Raw genomic sequence first — 21,765 nt, 5'->3', positions numbered from 1 at the left:
GGCTTCAAACAATGGCAGATCCTCTGACCTCAGCAAATGAGAGTAATTGGATTAAATAAAGCTCTCTGAACACTTTGGAAATACATTTATTTTTACTGACAGTTTCAAGGCACATCAGTGGGGTGACATACAGATAAGGCCTCCATAAGAAAAAAATTGTATTTAAAATAGATGAGAAAAAATATAGCCTATAATACAACATTTGGTACTATAGCTATTCATGTCTGCTTCAGAACAATACTGAGAAGGGGGTCTGAAAGCCTCTTGACGTTTATCAAGATCTAATATACCAAGATTATGGGTTCATGGTTTGTGGCAGGACAGATCCGAGAGTCCTTGCTAACAAAATTATATGCTCTGGATAAGAGATGCTTTGAGTTTGGTCATCAATTAAAGGACGGTTTAAGGTGCAGTATGGTCCCAGGAAGTCTTGGGTCCTGAAGGTGATCAAAACTCTTTAAACAGAGTAAAACTTGCCAACATACTGTTTCTGAAGAATTCTTTCATCACCTTTAACTCAGCTCCATGCCACCTCACAAAATTAGGATATTCTTGCACAGGGAGAATCCTGGGAGGCCAGAAGCAGCAAGCAGTAGGTATACTACCAGAGCATACTGAGCTACGTGGTAGTTATTCTCCAAGCTCTCAACATGGTCATTTTAATTAAACTAATCAAATTCTTGTAGTAGATCTGAACCTTCTCCTAAAATTAGATCATTCTCAGTCCTTGGTTGGTCAGACAGTTGTGAGTTGTTCATCCTGTCTAAAAATATCTGTCTGTTCTATCAAGTGATGCCCAATGACTGAATAATGGTTTCTCTAATATAAGTAAAGGTTGTGGCTTAGTTGTGAGGAGCTGATCTAGTTGCTTTTGGACAGTTTTAGTTTCTTGGCTACAAAGGAAGATTATCTAGAGATAATCAAAACTGAAGCATTCCAATTTTTACTCAAGGTTTCATCTGTTCTAAGGATACTTGGTTCCTGGTTTGAATCCTATCGCAGATAGAAAAAAGCTGTTAAGGCTTCCCATATAATATTCATTACTGTCTCAAATTTTACATAAAACATTGGTGAATATATCCTGGAAGGTACTTTTGAAACTTTAGGTCTGCCAACAATAAGCAGGGAATCTCTGCCCAGAGATTCCTACATCCATCTCAAAGTAAGTAATAGACCACATGACAGTGCGTGTTCAGATACAGAAGTAACTCCTATTGGACGTGCCAAACTGCTAACTAATGATTTTGCCAGAATATAAATTCTACAACGAATTGACAACAGTCAAGCTGGAGAGGTTATGCACTTTATTAACCTCTCTACCCAAAAAGTGCTGAGATGTCATAAACAGCTCAGACAAAAACTTCAGTCTCATCCAGTGGAGTATGGACAGTCCAGACACTGCATTTGATCACATGTACAAATACCAAGAAGAATATATAACAGTGATTTGGGTCGGTTACTGGGGAAGGGGAAGCTTCTTGTGCACTAAGGCTGGAATTACCTTGAAGAGCAATGGTATAATTCTGCACAGATTGTCCCACCCAAACTCTTTTTAACCTGGCATGCTCAGCATAATCAAGCCATGTCTCTAATTAGACTACTCAGATACGTAAAGTTAATCATGTGCACGTATGCAGGATTTGCCCTTTCATTCTGATGTCTCTCTAGAAAGGGACAGAGTTTTTTTGTTTGTTTTTTATTTGTACAGTTCTGGGAAACCCAATGGCATTTAACACACAACAGTCGCCTTTAAATTTAAAGTGCAGTCTTATTAATCATTTCATCAACTAGTTGCAAAAACAGTTATCCATAGAAACGTGATTGACTAAAATAAAAGAATTTAGATGATCTGATTAAAAAAATCATTGACTTAAAACGTCTATGAAAATAATGTGTATACCTACTTAATTATACAGAGATAATAAAGATGAGGTATTCAAAAAACAGACAGAGAGAGAATATGAAACTGTCTGATTTAACTTTCAGATAGAGAGAGATGTAATGATTTCACAAGAAAGCAATACATTTGCTTTGCTATTCATTACCATTCACTTTTCTGTTACTTTCTTTCAATAATCTTTAAAAAAATAAACCAGAAAAATTATTTAGACACACTTCCCACGAACAGAGAGCAGACATGCGGACGCTTCTGAAAAGCAGCAGTTGGGACACAAAGTAAATAATTGTTTATGTATCCAGAACATTTTATAATTCCAGTTTAATCTCGCTGTGATATTTTGCTCAAAATAAAATTTTTAATTGCTTTGCCTTTGCATTGAACCCCAGATGGAGCATGCAAAAAGTTATTTGTGCCCATGCAAGCCTTTGAAAATTGCATCATAAAAAAAGGAGTAATCCCTTATAAGCATAGGTTGAATACAGTTTGCAGGCTCTCTTTTAATTGCAATCACATTTCTTTAAACAGATGGAATCACAGAAACAGTATCTCCATCAATAGGGAGATTTTGATAGCATGAGTGACCACTGCCAAATCTACTCTGAGTAAGGTCTCCTGCACCCAAAAAGGAGTCATATCAAAAGGGAAAGGGCACAGTTTATGTAGACCTCAGGATTATCCTGTTGTTTCTCAGATTATCTTTTGCAATTAACAGATAGGAAAGGCCTTAACCAGCTTCCTCAGGAAGGCTAGATAAGTTTTCTAAGAGCTATTCAGATTTTTTTAAAGAGAGCTGGGGGGGAAGAACAGCTTCTAGACAAATAACTCAGATCCTTTGTATTAAGCTTACAGGTACATACTGTCTCATCCCCTACTAGGTCTCCTATAGAGAAAAGACATATTACTAAATTCAGAGGTTGACTCATCCATTGCCATTAAAAAACTTGCCTGTTTTACCTTAGTTGACCATTAAACGTTATCCTAGGTCTACAGTATTTGTGCTTTTCTGTACTTATAGAAAGAAATATATTGAATGCTGTAAATATTGATGTAAAATTTGTTACTTAAGAAGTTATAAATCAATTGGCAAATTTTTATGGGGGAAATATGGCATATTAGGCTATGAGATTAATTTGATGAAAGCCTTCAGCACAGACACAATTATTATTATAAAAAAATAGGAAATTCTTGTTTTTTGCATTCAAGTTGTTTTCATCATGCCAACTAACTCCTTTTGCTTTAATGGAAATTATGGGAAGGGTTTAAAAATTATCTAAATTAGTTCTGAATACCACTTTTCACCATGACTGTGAAAATTAAGATGTTTTATTTATTTTCTTTAACCATCTAATATGTATCATGTTGTTGGTGCATTTGAAGTATCAGAAAGAAGTTGGGCTTTATGAACTATGATAAAACATTTGAAAATCTTCTGAAATACCTTAGAGCAGAAGTACTCAAACTGTGGTCCGTGAACCACCAGTGGTCCACAAGCTCCATTCAGGTAGTCCGTGGATAGTTCCCTCTAAGGTGCGCGCCTGGGCGGCCACACATGAAACAGTGAAGGGCAACCCACCTAATTAGTGGAGCCGCACAGGCATGGCTCTACCAATTAGATGCCTGGACCCTGGAGAAGACACACATGTAAGGTGAGGTGGTGGCCTTGTGGGGAATAGGGAGTAGGTGGGAGGGGGCAGTGGGGTCAGAAGAGAGAGTGGGGGAAATTTGGGATGTGCACAGCTGTGGAGGCCAGACAAAGAGGCGACCTTTCCCAGCTCCAGGGCTGCGGCTGTCGGGGAGAGACCCCCTCCTTCCCAGCTCCAGCTCGGGGGTTGCCACGGCAGGGGAGAGAGGGCACATCCATCCCATTAGAAAGTAAGACTACTGATATTAAAATATGAGGTGTGCTTTTATTTGTAGAACAAAAAAAGTTAATTATTATTGAGGTGGTTTTTTTATATAGTGCTTTTATCCAAAGTGCTTTACAATAGTTAGCTAACAGTACAAACAACATTTGGAAAGATCACTACGTGGTCCACCGAGACCCTCAGCAATTTTCAATTGGTCCACGAAAAAAACAGTTTAAGAACCACTGCCTTAGAGAAGACAATGACAGATGCTGATCTAGTAATATTCTATAAAGGTTACTGTCAATTTAAATACTGAAAGCATAAAATGATTTTTATCTTGATGTATTAACGTTAAATACATATTTCAAGACCCACTAGGATTTATATTTCATATAAAGTAAGGCGGGATTATATAACCAATAGATGCCGAAAAAGAAACCAGATTTCCGGGGAAAAAACAGAGTAACATGCAACAGACAGGTAAAGAGGGATCAAAGAAATGGAATGGGGTTACAAAGGATATGGTAAAATATTTAAAGTTGCTCAATTTGAGTCATTAAACAAAATGAATATTTTCCTTAAGTCTGTTTTAATGCAAGCTTACACCACATAACAAAGGGCCCAATCCTGCAAAGTGCCGAGTATCCTTAACTCCCATTGATTTAAATGGGATTTAAGAGCTCTCAGTATCTTACAGGGTCAGAACCCACAATAACAGTATTTATGCTAATAAAAAACAAACAACAAAACAAGTGGTGAACCCATCTCTTTATGACTACCATAAGCTACAAAGAACTTAAGTTTCAAAATGATACCCTTCAGCTTTCTGGGACTTTCTAGGGTCTCACCAATGGTCCATCTAGCCCCATATCCTATCTCTGACAGCAGACAGTACCAGAACTTCAGGGGGAGTGTATAAAACAGGGCAATTCTTTAGAGATCCACCCTGTCTTCCCCTTCTGGCTACTGGCAGTCAGCAGTTTAGGCTGCCCCGAATATGAGATTACATCCCTGACCATCTTGGCTAACAGCCCTTGATAGACTTATCCTCCATGAATTTAATCTAGTTCTTTTTCAAAACCAGTTATACCTTTGGCCTTCACAACATCCCATGGCAATGTGTTCCACATGTTAATATTGTGTTGTGTGCAAGAAGTACTTGCTCTTGTTTGCATTAAACCTGCTGCCTATTAATTTCATTGGGTGACCCCTGATTTTTGTATTGTGGGAAAGGGTAAACACCACTTCTCCATTCACGTTCTCCATAACATTGATGATTTTATATAGAAATCTATCATATCTTCCTTAACTGAGTGTTTTCTAAGACGAATAGTCCTCATCTTTTTAGTCTGTCCTTGTATGGTAATTGTTCCATACCCTTGCTCATCTTTGTTGCCCTTCTATGAACTTTTTCCAGTTCCACTATATTTTTTTGAGGTAGAGCAACCCGAACTGGACACACTATTCAAGGTCTGGGCATACAATGGATTTATATAGTGGCATTATATTTTCTGGCCCCTTCTTAATAATGCCTAACATTCTTTAGCCTTGTTGACAGCTACTATGCATTGAGTGGAAGTTTTCAGAGAACTATCCATGACAACTCCAAGATCTCTTTCTTAAGCAATAACAGGTAATTTAGAACCCATCATTATAGCGGGGTGGGGGGGGAGTGTTGAATTTCATCTGCCATTTTGTCGCCCTTTCACCCAGTTTTGTGAGAGCCCCCTCTAACTCTTTGAAGTCAGCTCTGTATTTAACTATCTTAAATAATTTTGTATCATCCACTTCACTGTTCACTCTCTTTCCCAGATCATTAATGAATATGTTGACCAGCACAGCTCCCAGTGCAGCTCCTTTGGAGATGGGGACCCCACTGTTTACGTCTCTCCATTGTGAAAATGGACAGCTGATAGCTTCCTCAAACAACTGAGTCCTATCTACTGTGTACTAAAACCAAACTGTAGTTTTAGTTGTAGTTCCAGACTAACAACTAAACAAGTTTGCTGCAACACTAAACCAAAGCCTTTTTTGTTTTGCTAGTTTTTTACTACATGACAGATTAGTCATATTTTTCCTTCATTACATATGTTACTATACACATGCCAAAAAATTTCAGAGCTCTGATAAATGTTTAAAAAGGAAGGCCTCAGTTGTCAAATATCCAAATTATTAGGAAGGTTAGATTTAAGAAGTTTTAAGAGAAAAATCTAGCAAAGAAGACAGGTGAACTACCTTTTAAATTACAAAAGCATTGGAGACATACAGTGTAAAGACCTTTTACCGAGCACAATTACCAATCAGCAAATAAAGCAGGTGCTGTATGATTATGACCAAAAGACAATAGAAGGCTTAGATTTAAAAAATAATAATCTTCACTTTATAACCCCTAGGGATGGGATCCAATGAAGACTTTCCAGATGGAATTACACAAAATCTTGGATGTGAGACTCAAACAGAGATATCACAATGCTAATAGCTGGCTTCCTTTATAAGGGACATCTGTTGAAAAGTTGTTTACATTCCTACCAAAATGCAAAAGGCTATAACTCTTACCCCAGACAATGTTAGCTTCACTGGAGGATTAAAGTCACTTCCTGGTGCTATTATTTAATATTAGCCTGTTTGCTTAAATTCAGAGATCTACTGTAGATTTTTGTTTCTCTTCAATAACTAACAATTTATTAGGTAGTGATGTCATTTTATTTACTTCAGTTTTGAAATACTGAACACTTTCAGTCTGGAAAAACAATGAGCCAAGTTCTTCACTGACACTTACATAAATCAATGAGATTACACAGGATATAAATCTGCACAATAATCTGGTCCAATTACTTCAAAGTAAAATCACAAAATGTTACTGGAAGTATAAATATTTTTCACTCTTAACAACCGCAGTAGCAATAGTTGAATTAACCAATCATTTGGACAAAACATTATTTTGCTGATTTGGCAGCACTATTTTAAACATTAACAAACAAACATGTGGGTGTTGGGCATAAAGAGCACCCTGAAATTACCATTCACAGCCACAAGATGGAGTCTGATATGACTGTATTTCTTTCCGTAGAATTTACCATTGGCCCAATCCTGCTTCTATTCAAGAAAATGGGGGTGAGGGGAGTTGGGGGAAATAACTGACGTGAATGCAAGCAGAATCAGTCCTGTATTTGTATTTGACAGTAGTACTGAACCGGCTGCTCAATCAATAGATTTGTTTGGAAGAAAATGATTTTAAAATTGTACTTCTAACTTTTCTAAGACAAAGCTAAATGAAGAACACCAGTATTTCATGTTTGTAAGGTATTTCTGCAGATGTAGGATATGCTGCATACAAGTTGTGCTTAAGCTTTTCACCCTGCAGGCCAAACACAATATTAAAATAGGTCCCTGGGCAACAGTTAAAACTTTGGAGCAGATTCTCTGCCATGTTCTAGTCCTTTTCCGTGATCAGACAACACAAAGAAAGCAGAACCTACTCACAAAGCCCCTGCTGGGGATCATCCAAGAGAAGGGGAACCTCCAATGGATTTAAAGCTGGAGCACTGACTCCTATGCATCCCACCTTGCAGTCCATAGTATAAGGGATGAAGAGGGGTATATGATTAGACCATGCTTTAACCTGTGCTGCAGAAGAAAATCAAGGAGCCAATGCATGTTGTGGGTTCTCATCTGCGCTGCTGCTGGCGGCGGCACTGCCTTCAGAGCTGGGTGCCCAGCCAGCAGCTGCTGCTCTCTGCTCTGCCTTGAGAACTGAGCAGTGGCTGCTGGCCAGGCGCCCGGGGGAAAGGGGCGCGTAAACTACTAGACACAAAGAAGGGTGGTGCAATCAAATACGTTTGAGAACTACTGCCCTACAGCACCTGCTTTCAGCAGGCTGCAGCACAACAAGTGCACCTGCCTCAGTTTCCTCCAACTCCCCAGTAACTCTATGCCAGGTCCTCCAGTCCCCTGGTCTCCAGCAGCTCTCACCTGATTCTCACACAGGCAATTCTGCTTCATCAGGTCTCTCTCTCTCTGACTCCCTGATCCTTTATAGCCCCAAGTGGTGCCCTACCCTCTTAATTGGCCGAAGTGGGAACACTGGTTCTGGCACAAGGAAACTGGATCTATGTCATTTACTGGGGCCAGAAACCCTGTGACGTATCTATTTTAGTCACTCATCCTTTTATTGGCCATCACCATTGATGAGAGATCTGTTTTACTATCTGATGCTTGTTGTGTTGTAACAATGTTGTACCAGTCATAAATGTAACTTAGTTGATGTTCCTATTTAGCATGGCTCAGTGTAAAATTAATTTTAATTTTGTTTTTTAATTTTCATTTCATTTGTGCCAAAACACTGAGTTTGATCTCACATTGGTGCAACTCAAAAATGATTCCACTGAAGTCAGTGGAGTTAGTTATGCTGGGTTAAAATTTAGTTGTTCAAAACCACATTTTTTATAATGTCACACTTAAGCACCAACTCCCAGCAGCGTACAGCTGGGACTTCATCACTGAAAACAAACACAAAATAAAGTAAGTAGAATTACCATAAGGAAGAATTCGCCCTATTCTATTAAATAGGTGGGGAAGAGTGAAGGTGGAGGTAGACACAAAGAAGCAGTCAGCTTGGGATTGAAGAGAGGCGGGTTAGGGGGAGAGAAGCGCTGGAATAAAAACTGTCCCCTGCCCCCACAATGCCAAGCACCTATTTCAGTAGCACTTTGTTGACCTCCAGCCACTTTAATGCACTTTGGTTTCACATTGAAATTATTCAGTATTCTGTTTCTTTCAAAAGCGTTTTAAGAGCATTAGCTGTGCCTTTTATGTAACTAAATGGACAGCTGGACTTCTTGGGTAATCAGAAGAGGGACAGGCGGTCCAAATGCTACAGGTAAACAAGAGAAAAATGACTAGGAAAAAACAAATATTAAATGTATTCAAAATAGGAGAAGAAATGTATTTATAAACTATTCCCTGCTTCTGTATTTTCTATCTTTCTACTATAATTTTTAGAAGAAGGCCATACTGCCTCACCTAGTTCTACTACAGCCTTATTTTCCTTTTACTCCCACCAAAAATAGTTTTCTACAAAGGTTATTTCTCTTAAAACAACATTTAACAGGTTCATGCCTCACAAGGCACTAGAGGCATCACAAGGCTACCAATGTGCACCTTCTTGTAGCTTCTTCCCAGAGGTGAACTCTGTCCAAGAAGACTTTTGTAAGGGAACAGTTGCCTCCTTACTAACATTCAGTGTGGGTGTTTTGGTTGGCTAGCTCCCAGTACTAAAAGGGGAATGATCTATGGGAAATCAGGACCCTGAAACAGATAGTCCCCAGGAACAGTGGGGAGAGGCCAATGCTCCAGGTCAGCCTGAATGACAGGGCGGGCAGGCTAATCAAGGAGTCAGGAGGCCAGGGAGGTCCCGTCCTCCGTGTGAGCTGGAATTGCCTGGGTCAGACAGAGTGGGGCCAACCTAAGGAGAAAGCAGGGGCCCAAGCTGAGCTGGGGAGCAGAGCTGAACCAGATCCAGAGGGGCCAGAAAAGCAGCCCAGAGAGAGCAGACCCTGTCCTGGGAGCAGAGCTGCAGCCCCAAAGCCAGAGGCACAGCCCAGAGAGAGCAGACTTGCCCTGCGGGGAAAGCTACAGCAACCAGAGCCAGAGGGGCCAGAAAAGCAGCCCACAAAGCAGGTCAGTGCTGGGAGCAGAGTCACAGAAGCAGCCCACAGAGCAGACCTGTCCTGGGAGCAGAGCTGTAGCAACCAGAGGCAGAAGGGCCAAAGAAACAGCCCATGGAGCTGGAGGCAGAGCAGCAACAGCAGCAGTCATGAGACAGAGTGGTGGAGCTGGGGTTGGAGCAGTCCTGAGCTGGCTGCGGTGAGCAGCTGGGGAGAGCGAGGGGGACCCTGGGCAGCAGGCCCAGCACAGGGAGACGCCTCAGCCAAGAGGCTCTGCAGGCCAGGTTTGGATCGTAACCCCGACAGGGCGGGGGCGACACTGGGAAGAAGGGTCCTACCACTTAGAGTGTGAGAGCGTGTGGCCACCACCAGAGCAAGCGTCCAACCCACAGCATCTCTACAGCACAGCCAGGGCCTGAGAAGGCGGCCTGGGACTTACAAGGAACAGACTGTGAACTGCCTTGACATTCCAGAGACACTGTTTGTGATGTTCCCTGCAACAGAGCGGGATGATGTGTTTCCTTTAACTTTCCCATTTTTCCTTATTCTTTTTAAAATTAATTGTTGATTAAATAACTTGCATTTGCTTTAAATTGTATGTAATGGTCAGTGGGTCAGAGAAGTGGCCAGTGCAGAGAGAATACCCCGGAGTGGGGACACCCTAGCCCCTGTCCTAGGTGACCACAGCAGGGTTGGGGGTCAAGCCCCCCAGGAATCCTGGGCCCAGCCTTGTTGGGGTTACGAGGACTCTGCCAGACAGGAGAGTGGAAGGGGAGTCCTCAAGGGCAGGGAGGCCACTGGGTAAAGGAAGTGGGAGCGAGGACTCAGATCCTTTTGCTAGCCCACTTCACCGGGGTAATGCAGAAGCCAGAAAAGTTCCCCACAATAGTGGGACTATTCCCCCACTTACACTGCTTACACTGTCATAAAACAATCAAAATAGGGAGAATGACCCACATTCTGTGTCCCCCAGCATCCTAGTATGAAAGGCAAGGAATTTCTCATGTGACATTTGGTTGGATAGAGAATATTTTTAAAGGCCAAAGACTATGGCATCTCTGTGTGGCTGTGTTCGAGACTTCTGTTACGAATAAAAAGAGGGGGTCCACAGCGTGGAACATTAGAAAAACAAAAATCCCAACCCATCCTCCCCCCTTTTTTTTCTAAAGTTATGCACATGCTAAAATGTACACAAGATCAGTACCTAATTTTAGACATGCTGCAGTGAATTAGAGCAATAAACAAGGGAGAAGAGAGTAAGAGCAAGAAGCTACTCAGAGTTCATGTACATCCTGAAGGTTCCATTAACTTTTTTTTAATTTATAAATATTTATAAATATTTAGAGGATTGAGGGGCAGAGATTCCAAATTTACATTTCAGGCTATCACAATTGTTTTTGAAAAAATCTGACACTATACATTTAAAAATACATGCAATTAAATTGACAAGTGTTTTTACGCTTAGCACCACTTAGTAACAAAATCTCTTTCCTCCCCCCGCCCCTTTCCTACACAAATTAGAATTTGTAGAGGAAACTTTACTACTAGCACAGCACCTTGATTACAAAAGGCAATTACTAATTCTGAAGTACATTAAAAAGACATGACCTGATTAGGGCATGATGATTAAAATACAGATATAGATTAAGATTAGGATGCACCGATATGACCTACAAAATAAAATTAAAGCCACCTTTGGGAAAAACCAACAAGTTACAAAAGGTCTTATTCTTTGCATGGCTCTAGTTAAACAGGAATGCATTTTACTTTTATTCTATAACATTTAGTTTGGACCCTGCAAACATTTACATACATATTTAACTTTGCACACGAGTAGTCCCACTGAACTCAATGAGACTACTATGTGTACTTAAGCATGTGTGTGTTTACAGAACTGAGGCCCAAGTCACAGCTACCAAGCTGAACTCTAAAGACTATTTCACTTCCCCCATCCTAATTTCAAGACTTCTTTAACAGAGCCGTAAAAAGGGCTTACTGGGCATTCTCAGATATCGAGAAATGCACTATTGTTGGATTCTGGCTTCCTCTCTTATGAAGAACAGTTCCTTTCCCATAATTTGAGACTCTGGAGCCCCGCCACAAAGAGCAGCTCTTCTAATATGTGACAGGGAACACCATCCTGGCATACAGAAGCTTTCTCACAGTTTGAAACATGAAAGCCCCTGTTGCAACCATAGCAGTAAAGTCCTGAAAACGTCAAAGAATGGTTTTCATTTTATTTTCGCCTTGATCCCAGGATATTGTAGTTCTTTCTCTTGAATTTTTATAAAATAACTTGTTCGCTCACCAGGCTCAGGTAAGAAATAGCTATCTGAATTGCCAGAAGTTTCCCACTTCACTCATAGTTTCCATTTTTCCTTTGGCCTTTGGGTAGGAAGCTTCGCTACTAAAACACTTTCCTAAATTCACCCTTGTGAACTCTTCCCTCTGTTTCACTTTGCACCAATTTTAAAAAAAAATCCTTTCAGTTTTACATAAGATGGGTCAGGTTCATGTTTTCAAGTTTCATCAGAGCCTTATTTTGTTTAACAGTAGCTTGACTATAACATAACGTTTTGCTGAAGTTCTGTTTCATCCCATTAACTTTGAAATGTTGTGCAATCATGACTACCACCCCTCCCTCTATGTGTTAAGATTACCTTCTGCCCCACCCCCAATCCAATCTTTTCCACCAGCAGTTCCCCCGCTAACTCCCCCGCTCTCTCCATCCAATCTCTATTCCCTCTGCTGCCCCCCAAAACCACCAGCCTCCCCTATCCAGCCACCTGTACTACTGGGCTCCTCTTTTCCCACCCCTCAACCCAGCTTCCTTCCTCTGCTCTAACCTCAGGCTTCCCCACCTGATGGGCTGGTTCTGCGGCTTCTCCTCGGCTGCACAAACCCCAGTACAGAGGTAGGAACTGAGGTGGTCAGGTGGGGAGGGGGAGTAGGTGTGACGGACTGAGCACAAGGCTGCTGCTAAAGGGGGAGGAGTCAGGCTCAGTGAAGAGCTCCCTACCCCCCTGTGAGGGGCCTCTGAAGTGGTGAATAAGCCTCCCAGGGACAGGGAAATAACCCCAAGTCCTGCCCCCCAAGGAGACAGAAATGAGCCTGGATTCGCTGTTCCAGCAAATCCTCCTCACGGAGCAGCAAGCGGAGGAGAAGCGGCGCCTCATGCACCAAGGTCAGCCACACAGCCGCCATCTCATGCCTGGTGCAGCAATGATGGCCTGTGGTCACATGACTCCCTGGCTCCCATAGAGCCCAGAAGGGCAGTGTGGTGGTTCCCCCATCTCGTGGTGGGGGTGATGGTTTCAAGCAAGACCAGTAAATCTTGGCTGAGCCTTTCCCCTGGAGTATATAGACTCCTAGATTATAAGGCCAGAAGGGACCTTCAGAGTCTTTAGTCTCACCTGTATAATACAGGCCAGAGTTACCCAGTCACTCCTGTATTGAGCCCAATAACTCGAGTTCCTGCCTCTCTCACCACCTCCTGTTTCAATAGTTATAGTGAACTCCATAGGGCCTCAGGACAGCCCTGTGATAGACACATGTGGGCTTGCTTTGAAAGAGCCTACCTCCCTTCTCCTGTGTTTGAATACAGCAGGGTCAGGCTTGTATCATCCTCACGCACAGCCTTGCCAACATATAATTTTTTATCACGAGAGTCATGATATTTGTTGTTATTCCTAAAGCCCCAATTTCTGGAATCATGTTATTACAAGCAAATCTCAGTGCTCGCTCGTTTTTTTTGTTTTGTTTTGTTTTGTTTTTAAAGAGTACATTTCTACCCTCCTGATGATGGAGGAAAGATTAAAAACAAACCCAAAGGCTCAAAACCAGAAGGCGAATAAAAAGGACCTGCTATTTTTTTTAATCTCATGATTTTTAAGATGACCTCATAATATTGGGGGGGCCTAAATCATGATTTTGTAAATGCTTGGGTCTGGCAATACTGCAGTCTAGACCTGTAGTTTGAACTCTACAAAATCTGCTTTCAGGAAATGTAATTGCTTGGAGTGCAGTGGGAACTTTAGGAAGTTTGTCCAAGATTCGCATAAAACCACCAGCAGATTTAGAAATAGAACCCCTGTATCTTGTCTCCCTGCCTGTTGTTTTAATCAGTAGGTCATGGTGTAGCAGAGTATCAACAAGGTACTTTACTATACAGTAAAACAGGTAACCCTTAATTTAAATCAAATTTCCAAAGATAGCTATCTGAATTATCTATGCAAATGTCATGTTTGTCCACCCTAAAGTAGTAATTAGGCACTCGTTTGTTCGCAACTGAATGTCGATTTCCGCTTCTAGTAACTGATGACAATGACAGTAGCTATTATAGGAAAACCGATGTGTTTAGAAGTCTAGCAATTATATGTCTCTACTGAAGTCATCTTTCTACACCACTCTATTTTGCAAGCAACAAATTGTTAAAAGAATCTCACTTTCACAAATTGATTTCATGTGTTTAAAGTTTCATTTTGTATTGCAGTTAAATTAGACATAAACAGAAGTCATGAAAAAATTAAGCAAACAACAGAAGAACTGAATGAAGCAAAAATAAAATTAGAAACTAAGGTAGAGTAGTAATACTTATAGTATGTTAATTATTGTTATTGGTAAATGGGCTGTAATTTTAATAAATTGTTCATGAACACTTTGAAGCACTACACTTCACGTAGTGTTAATATTATCATAGTGTTTGCTTTATGTATGTATTTGTAGGCATTTCTATAGTGCTCATCGCCATAGTATCTGAACACGTCACAAGAGCATCGGCCTGCCATTTTGATCCTAGTCCTATAAGACTCACCATTCAGACTGACCCCTGAGATTGCATGGAGCCCCAGGGGCCTCAGTAGGATTCCAGATGGGCTCAGGGGTCTAATCTGGTTCCTTTTACAAGCTTGGGGTCTTGATGTAGAAGGTAGAACACTCCTTCCTTCTCCTTTATTACCACTCTAAGATACATGGAGTTCGTTCACATACGCACTTCACTGTCCACTTCCATTCAATGACTGCCGTATCTAGCGTGCACTGAAGTAAATTAAGAGAGTCCCAGAATTGACTTTAGTGAGCTTTGGATCAGGCCTTAAGGGTTTCCACCTCATCCACACATCAGCAATTCTATTTGTGTTACTCACCGTCTAGCATGTACAAAGAGTTCACTTATAGTTTGGCTAGTGCCATTGTAGACAGAACCACCTTTCTAGCCAGACCAGTTAGTATTCTACCACTCACTCTTTTACATTTTCTAATCCCTTTTTCCATATAGTAGATGTGGAGCCTTGTTTTGAGACATGTACTCCCTCTTTATACTCTCAGTTTTGTCAGTACTAATAATTGTGGGTGAAATTGATGTTCGACACCCACTTGTTTGTGCCTGTAAATGAGGTCTAAATGATGTCACCTGTGCTCTTAAATATCTGCACCCACAAAACTGTAGGTGCACAGTAAACAGGCAGACAGAGGCTCCTTTTAGAGTCAGGCCTATGCTATCTCTAGTATTCTACCTATAAAATAACAGAAATATGTTAGAGATAAATCTTGCAATCTTCTGGATTGTGCTTTGTGCCCCTTTTGACTTTTACTACCAGACTCCTAATTTTACCAACACTTATTATACTACTAATTCATTTGGTGAGGTGAATTAATGGTTTGGTGGTAATACCTATCTCTTCAAAAATTTAGGCTGTTGTGTGGTTTGCCAGTGCATTTGTTCTACATATGCACTTCAATGCTACTTTGACAGGTGCTATAGAAACCCCTAAAATAGATTAAGGTATGTTAGAGGGGGGAAAAGAATCCACAGAATTGTTTAGAAATATTTACTAGTTACAAATTTAGACCTTGATTCTGCAAACAGTTACACATATGCATGTCATCAGCCCCATTGACTTCAATGGGACTAATGTGCATAACGGTTTCAAAGATCAGAACCCAATATGGATCTACAATAGGAAGTGGTCTTTAATCAATACAAGGTTGGAATGTGTGATATTTGCTAGGTAACCAACCCCCTGTAGTCCTGCTTATAAAATTAATTTATGAGAATCACAATTTTATTTGTAAAAAGAAAAGGAGTATTTGTGGCACCTTAGAGACTAACAAATTTATTTGAGCATAAGCTTTCGTGAGCTACAGCTCACTTCATCGGATGCATTCACTAATTTGTTACTGATTAATTCTGGTTTATAATTGTGGTTTGTATGGTAGGTATCAGAGGACTCAAAAGTAAAACAATTGCTGTACATGACTACTGGAGAAAGGTGAAGATGCAATCCTAATTGATTCCATTGTCTTTTATACATCAAAAATTAATTATATTCTTACCAGTGTGTACAAAAGTAGATTTTATTTGCTTGTTTAGTTTGAAATTAATTCATTTATCAAAAGGAAATGATGCAGGCAATAAAGGAAATGCCAAAATGCATTATTTCAATCAAATAATATTTCAATATAAAGATTATACATTGACTAGTGAGATTATTTACATTGTCAATTATTTTTCAATACCTAAAATTTAGCTTATTCTACAAATTCTCAATGTATCTACTGCAATTAATATAATCAAACTACTACTAGGAAATAATATAATACTAAAGTCCTCCTTCAAATATCTGTATGTCATTTCTTCCCTCTCCCCCGGCTCCATCCCAACCCAAGCCTAAATAAGTAGATGAGCCTTAGAGTTCAAAAATGTTTTGACATCTATTTCACAGAGACTGCTTGTGGTCAAGGGAATGCTCATAGGAAATATTAATTTTTTTCTGTTCTGTAAAACCAGGTAGCATGTAATTAGAACTTGATTTATAGCATTTTGCCTTTCATGGCTCAATGATTTCTTTAAAAAAATTTACTGCAAAGTAATAGATTATGAAGGCACTTTGGGGTTGGAGAAACTACAATATGCCTGGTTATATTCAGTAATATAAACACAGAAGCACAATATTAGTAACTTGCTTTGAATCAGTACGTAACAATAAATTATCCCAAAGCTCTTGATATTGGAGGAACAAGCTCCCTGACACCTTCACTAAAATATGGTTGGTATGTGAGGAGAAAATCTGGCCCATTGTTTTCTTTTCTAAATTCTCCTAATTTTGCCCGAGCTACATTACAGTTGACACTACCACCATTCTCTCTGTTATTCAGACATATCATCTTGACTGTACCCTTTCTCAACCTGTTTATGTAGACAGTTTCTAAATCTTGTTACTTCTTCTTCCATAATATCTCTAATATTTGGCCTTTTCTTGCCATCCACACCACTGAAACTATCATATAGACTCTCACCGTATTTCCTCTTGACTACTGCAATCCCATACTCTGTGGGCTTCCTGACAGCCACTTTGCTCCCTTGTCATCCCCTCTCTTTGAGTCCCTTCATTGGCTCCCACTCACCATCACATCAGATACAAGCTTCTGGTGCTTGCCTTTAATATCCTTCAATAACTTAGTTGCTCCCTACTTATCTGCTCCTGTATCTTATCATATTCTGTCCCCCTATGCTTGCTTAGTTTTAAATTTCCAACCATGGTTGTGCTGCAAAATCTGGAAGAATTCTCCTTGAGTGGTATGCACAAATTAGTTGAGCAGCCTACCTCATCAGTTGAAGTACTGTTTAAAAAAATTAAATCCAAAAATACAAATGTGTGCAGAAGGAAGATTTTTAGTTTATTTGGGGTTTTATAGTAGAACTGTCTTCAGCCCAAAGCTTGGTCCCTTCATTACTCTCCTCTGCCTGATAGTTCTCACAGTCAAACTGGGAAAATTTATGAGACCATTAATCCCTACTTCATCGTCAATAGTAGAAGAGGCACAGGGTAATAGCTAGCATAAATAGCTCTCTATGGCTAACCACAGACATTCAGAGAAGAGCACAATAACTTTGGGGTTTTGTCCCTTTGAAGTTAATCTATGCCTGACTTAATGATATCTGGTTAGATGGAGAAAAACTCACCCCTATGTTAAGCTATTTAAAAGATTGTATGCTCTGTTGAGTCTCTCTCCATTCCAAATGAAAAATTTTCTGGCTAAAAATGAGAGTTAAGGACTCCATTCTCTATATTGGGAACAGCACTGAGTTTAGCCTCTAAAGAGGAGAGACTGCTGTGAAGAATTGTGTTTAGATTGCAAGCTAAAGAGAAAAGGAGACCCATTAAGCTTCCATGGTCCAGCAGCTATGCAGACTTTTTTTTCTGGATAGGGCTCTTTATGTGCAAGACCTATCCATCATGTGTACTTATTTTTATCACCAATAATCTTTTCTTCTCTTTGAAGGTTCAACAGCTGTCTGAAAAGCTCTTCTACTTACAACTTTTGAAGAAACGTGAAGACATCTTAGAGAAAAAGAAAGTTGAACTTATGAATCAAAGGAGTATTTTTCTCAAAATCTTTGTATGTTTCCAGTTATACTATTTAGGGGAGTTCAGTTTTACAAAATACTGTATGACTACAGTCAGATTTATATTTTGAAAAAAACTGGACACTAATTAAGTATGAAAATCTGAATGATTAAAATTTCTTTTGGTTCTATCAAATTAGAACACAAAAATTCAGACTCTCACTCCAAACTTTAATCCATGATTTTAGATAATCTACCTCCTGGATTACCTTTAAAAACTTTTCAGTTGTCTTTACAATTTAGTAGTATTACTGCAGTGTCTAGCATATTCCCCTTCTGACATATAGGACAGAATAGGAATACTGTAAATATTATAGTAATGCTACTTAGCAATAAAGGCAAAATTGCTATCCTCTGATGGAACGTGAATTTGATATCAGCTGTATCCAGTTAGATTTGATACATGGGTTATCTCTTCTTGTTTACAAGGGAATTCACTTTTTATTTAAATTAGTATTCAGATAAGAGCTTTGAATGGAATTTAATCTTGTAATTGACTATATGAATGTATTTTTCTATGAGTTAAAGTTTTCCTTGAAAAAGCAAATACTTTAAATTTGGGACCTACTTCTAAAAGGCACTGAGAAACTCCATATTCCAGACTCCCTAACAGAGTCAGCTCTCTTAGGCTATATTTTGGGAGCTTAAATAGTGCAGTGGCCTTGTCCTGGACTTCTGCAAAGGGATGAATTTCACCCTTAATGAGCAATTTAAAGAACCAAAAATAATGGCCATTTTGTGCCATTGATTTTAAGCAGAACTCTCCATTGATTTCAACACATGCTTAAAAATTGATAGCATAATGTGGCCTCTAACACTAATGATACAGCACTATTATTATAGAACACACTCCTTTCATTTTGTCACAAGAGCAAAACAGTAAGATTAATGCAACAGAAGTAATGTTGGAGAGCTAGACCATTTCCCTGTTTTTCCAGGTTACAAAATAGAATACATACTGATTTTACATAGTTATAAGGGGACAAAACTGTATTTCACCTCGATTATTTTAACAATGATTCTATTTTTCTCTATGTATTTTTTTCCCACCTTTTTAGTCAGATACAAAGAGGAAAATGATTGAAGAAGAGGAGAATTTTATTAAGGAAATCACAGATTTTAACAATGAGTATGGACTAACATGTAACAGAGAGCTTTTGATTAGGAAAAAAGTCAAGACTGAAATATGTGACTTAGAAACTAAGGCAAATATTTTGAAAAACGGTATGTCTTATGTTAAACTATTTTATCTTGGATTGCTAGAGAATACAAATGACTAAAACATAACTGAGTAAAGCAATAGTTTTAAACCTATTGCCTTCCTAGCTGGATATTTCTCTTCGGGCTAGATTGTAAGACATGATCTGCCCTGAATAAGGGACAGTGTGTTGGTGTGGCTATATTGCCCAGTACACTCTCTCCCACTCATTTGTGCTATGCAGGGAAGTACAAGCTCTGCGATACCTGCATCTACTCCTGGCTATCCAGGAGGTCATAGCCAACAGAGAAGTATAGGGGGGTGCACGTTGCATTACCATGTTAAATGGACCACATAAATCCTCAATGATTATTGACCACCTAGCTCTGAATCCTACAAGCCCTCCTAAATTCAATGGGAGTTACATGCACAGGTGCCTCATGAGATTGGTCCTTTATAGTTATTGTCTCAAACAGGATCCTATGACCCTTTGAGCTCAAATATAGAATATAAGATCATAGCAGGTAGTCTAACCACGGCATTTCCTGTTCCTCTTCCTTGCTGACTGGGCAGTCATTCTTTGTGCTAGCCACAGACCACATGAGTAACAAAGGCAATGGCTACTTGGACCGTTTCAGTTCCTATTTCTCCAGGTGAACCCAACTCACCCATCTGGCGATAAAGTCCAGAGTTCCAGCAACATGAATAGCCAACAGGGGTAAAAAATTTCTCTGCAGACAGTTTGACTTGACAGACTTAATTCATCATGCACCTGTTCCTTGTATTCCCTCTTTGTAGATACATATAATTCTAATAGAGTTGTCCATATGTAATTTCTTGTACACCAGGTTTTATAAGTCTAATTGTATTTTTAGCCTAATGTCCTTTTAGAATATCCAAAGACGGTTACAAGTAATTAAAGAGTATTTAAGATTATACCATCAAGATTAAAACTGTAATACATTTTAACTTAAAATATATTTCTTCTTAGAAATGGAGTCAATGGAACATGAAAATGTTCAGTTAAATGCACTCCAGCTGCAGAAGAATGAATTAAAGCAGGATTTATTTACTCTCCAGAGCAAACTCAAAGGTATTTAATGTGTTTGATAATCACTTATTATGATAATCATTTGTGATTTGACAAACATATTTGACAAATAGCTCCCCTCAGATATTTTTTCAGAAGTATGATTGTCCCAATGACTATTCATTGTCTTAATGAAAGATATGAACTGTTACTTAGAATGACAATGGATAGTCACGGGGACAGGGAAAGAGAGTTAGAATGGATGTATAGCTTGGTATTTAGGGACTCGCCTGTGGGGAGGGACACCCAAGTCCCTTCTCCAGTGATAATTTTTTAAAAGTAGAACACAGCTTCAAGAGAAGAGATTGAAAAAAACCGCATACTAGAATATCCATAGCCCAGTGATAGTAGTGCGCTACTCTTCTGAAATGTGGGAGACCCCAACTAAAATCTCTTCTCCACATCAGGCAGTGGGAAGAATTGAACCTAGGTCTCCCACATCCCAGGTGAGTGCCCTTATCACTGGGGTAAAACACATACATTTATAAAAATTTTCAAACTTAGATTCACCAAACAATTTTTTTAAATGTCGGTTTTGGTTTGACCGAAAACTTTTTCTTGAAAACCAAAAAAAGCCATTGTTCATCTAGCTTTAATGATAAGCTGTTTATCCTGCTAATCTTTTCAGATATAATACTGCATTGATTTAGAATGAGGACATGAGATATATATATATGTGTGTGTAACTTGATTTATGAAAGAACCAACAAAAGGTGACAAAGTAAAAGTTTTTATCCGTGTGCCGGTGGTGCATATCTGAAATAAAATAAAGCAGGAGCATCGGATAACTCAGGATAATCTGGGGTCTGAACCTGCTCTCACGGAAGTCAAAACAGTAGGTGTTACCATTGTCTTCTGTGGAAGCAGGATAGGGGCCATAAAAGACAAATTTGAGGCTTATAAATTTGAACCAGTGGTGTCACTCTCTTCCAGACTATTTTTATCATTTATGGATAGATTGATAGTAATTTAGTTATCTACCCTCTCCCTCATTTCCTTTCGCTTTTTGTCTTCGTTATTCCTTTCTCCAACCTCACCTTCCTTTTCACCTCTTCTCTCTTTATAATAATGAAACAATCTTTCTCCAAAGTACTTTGGTGTTTGAAATACAGCTCTGATCCATGTATACTGTAACACCTCTTGATAGCCATGAAACATAAGGTGCCTGTCATCTAGATTATTATGTACTAGGATCTAGTAATAAAATGGGTTTATTTGTGTGACATTTCAAATAGAGCAGAGTTCAGTGGATCCAACTTTTGTCCCATTTTGTTTAACACTGCAGTCCATTCACCATCATAATTATTTACTGTACTACGGTAGTGCCTAGGAGAGCTAGTCATAGATTAAACGAAAAGGAGTACTAGTGGCACCTTAGAAACTAACCAATTTATTTGAGCATAAGCTTTTGTGAGCTACAGCTCACTTCATCGGATGCATTTAGTGGATGAAGTGAGCTGTAGCTCACGAAAGCTTATGCTCAAATAAATTGGTTAGTTTCTAAGGTGCCACTAGTACTCCTTTTCTTTTTGCGAATACAGACTAACACGGCTGCTACTCTGAAACCAGTCATAGACTAGGAGGCCACTGTGGTAAGTGCTGTGCAAACTCAGAACAAAGAGATGATGTCTGTCCCAAAGAACTTACCACATAAGAG

At 39.4% G+C, this 21,765-nt stretch overlaps 1 protein-coding gene across 1 annotated transcript in view; it reads left to right on the top strand.

Moving 5' to 3' along the window:
- The first annotated feature begins 12,518 nt into the window (after positions 1-12,518).
- The window catches only part of CCDC172 (coiled-coil domain containing 172), a 32,897-nt gene continuing 23,650 nt past the window's right edge, over positions 12,519-21,765 (top strand). The window contains exons 1-5 of the mRNA XM_048857959.2: positions 12,519-12,597; positions 13,906-13,991; positions 17,697-17,813; positions 18,879-19,044; positions 20,010-20,111. Coding sequence (XP_048713916.2) covers positions 12,519-12,597; positions 13,906-13,991; positions 17,697-17,813; positions 18,879-19,044; positions 20,010-20,111 — 550 coding nt within the window. The remainder of the gene's footprint in view (positions 12,598-13,905; positions 13,992-17,696; positions 17,814-18,878; positions 19,045-20,009; positions 20,112-21,765) is intronic.

Source organism: Caretta caretta, chromosome 7 (assembly GCF_965140235.1).
Source record: "Caretta caretta isolate rCarCar2 chromosome 7, rCarCar1.hap1, whole genome shotgun sequence".
NCBI classification, from domain to species: Eukaryota; Metazoa; Chordata; order Testudines; family Cheloniidae; genus Caretta; species Caretta caretta.
Note: the sequence above shows the minus strand (reverse complement) of the source record. Positions and strands in the feature narration are given on the sequence as shown.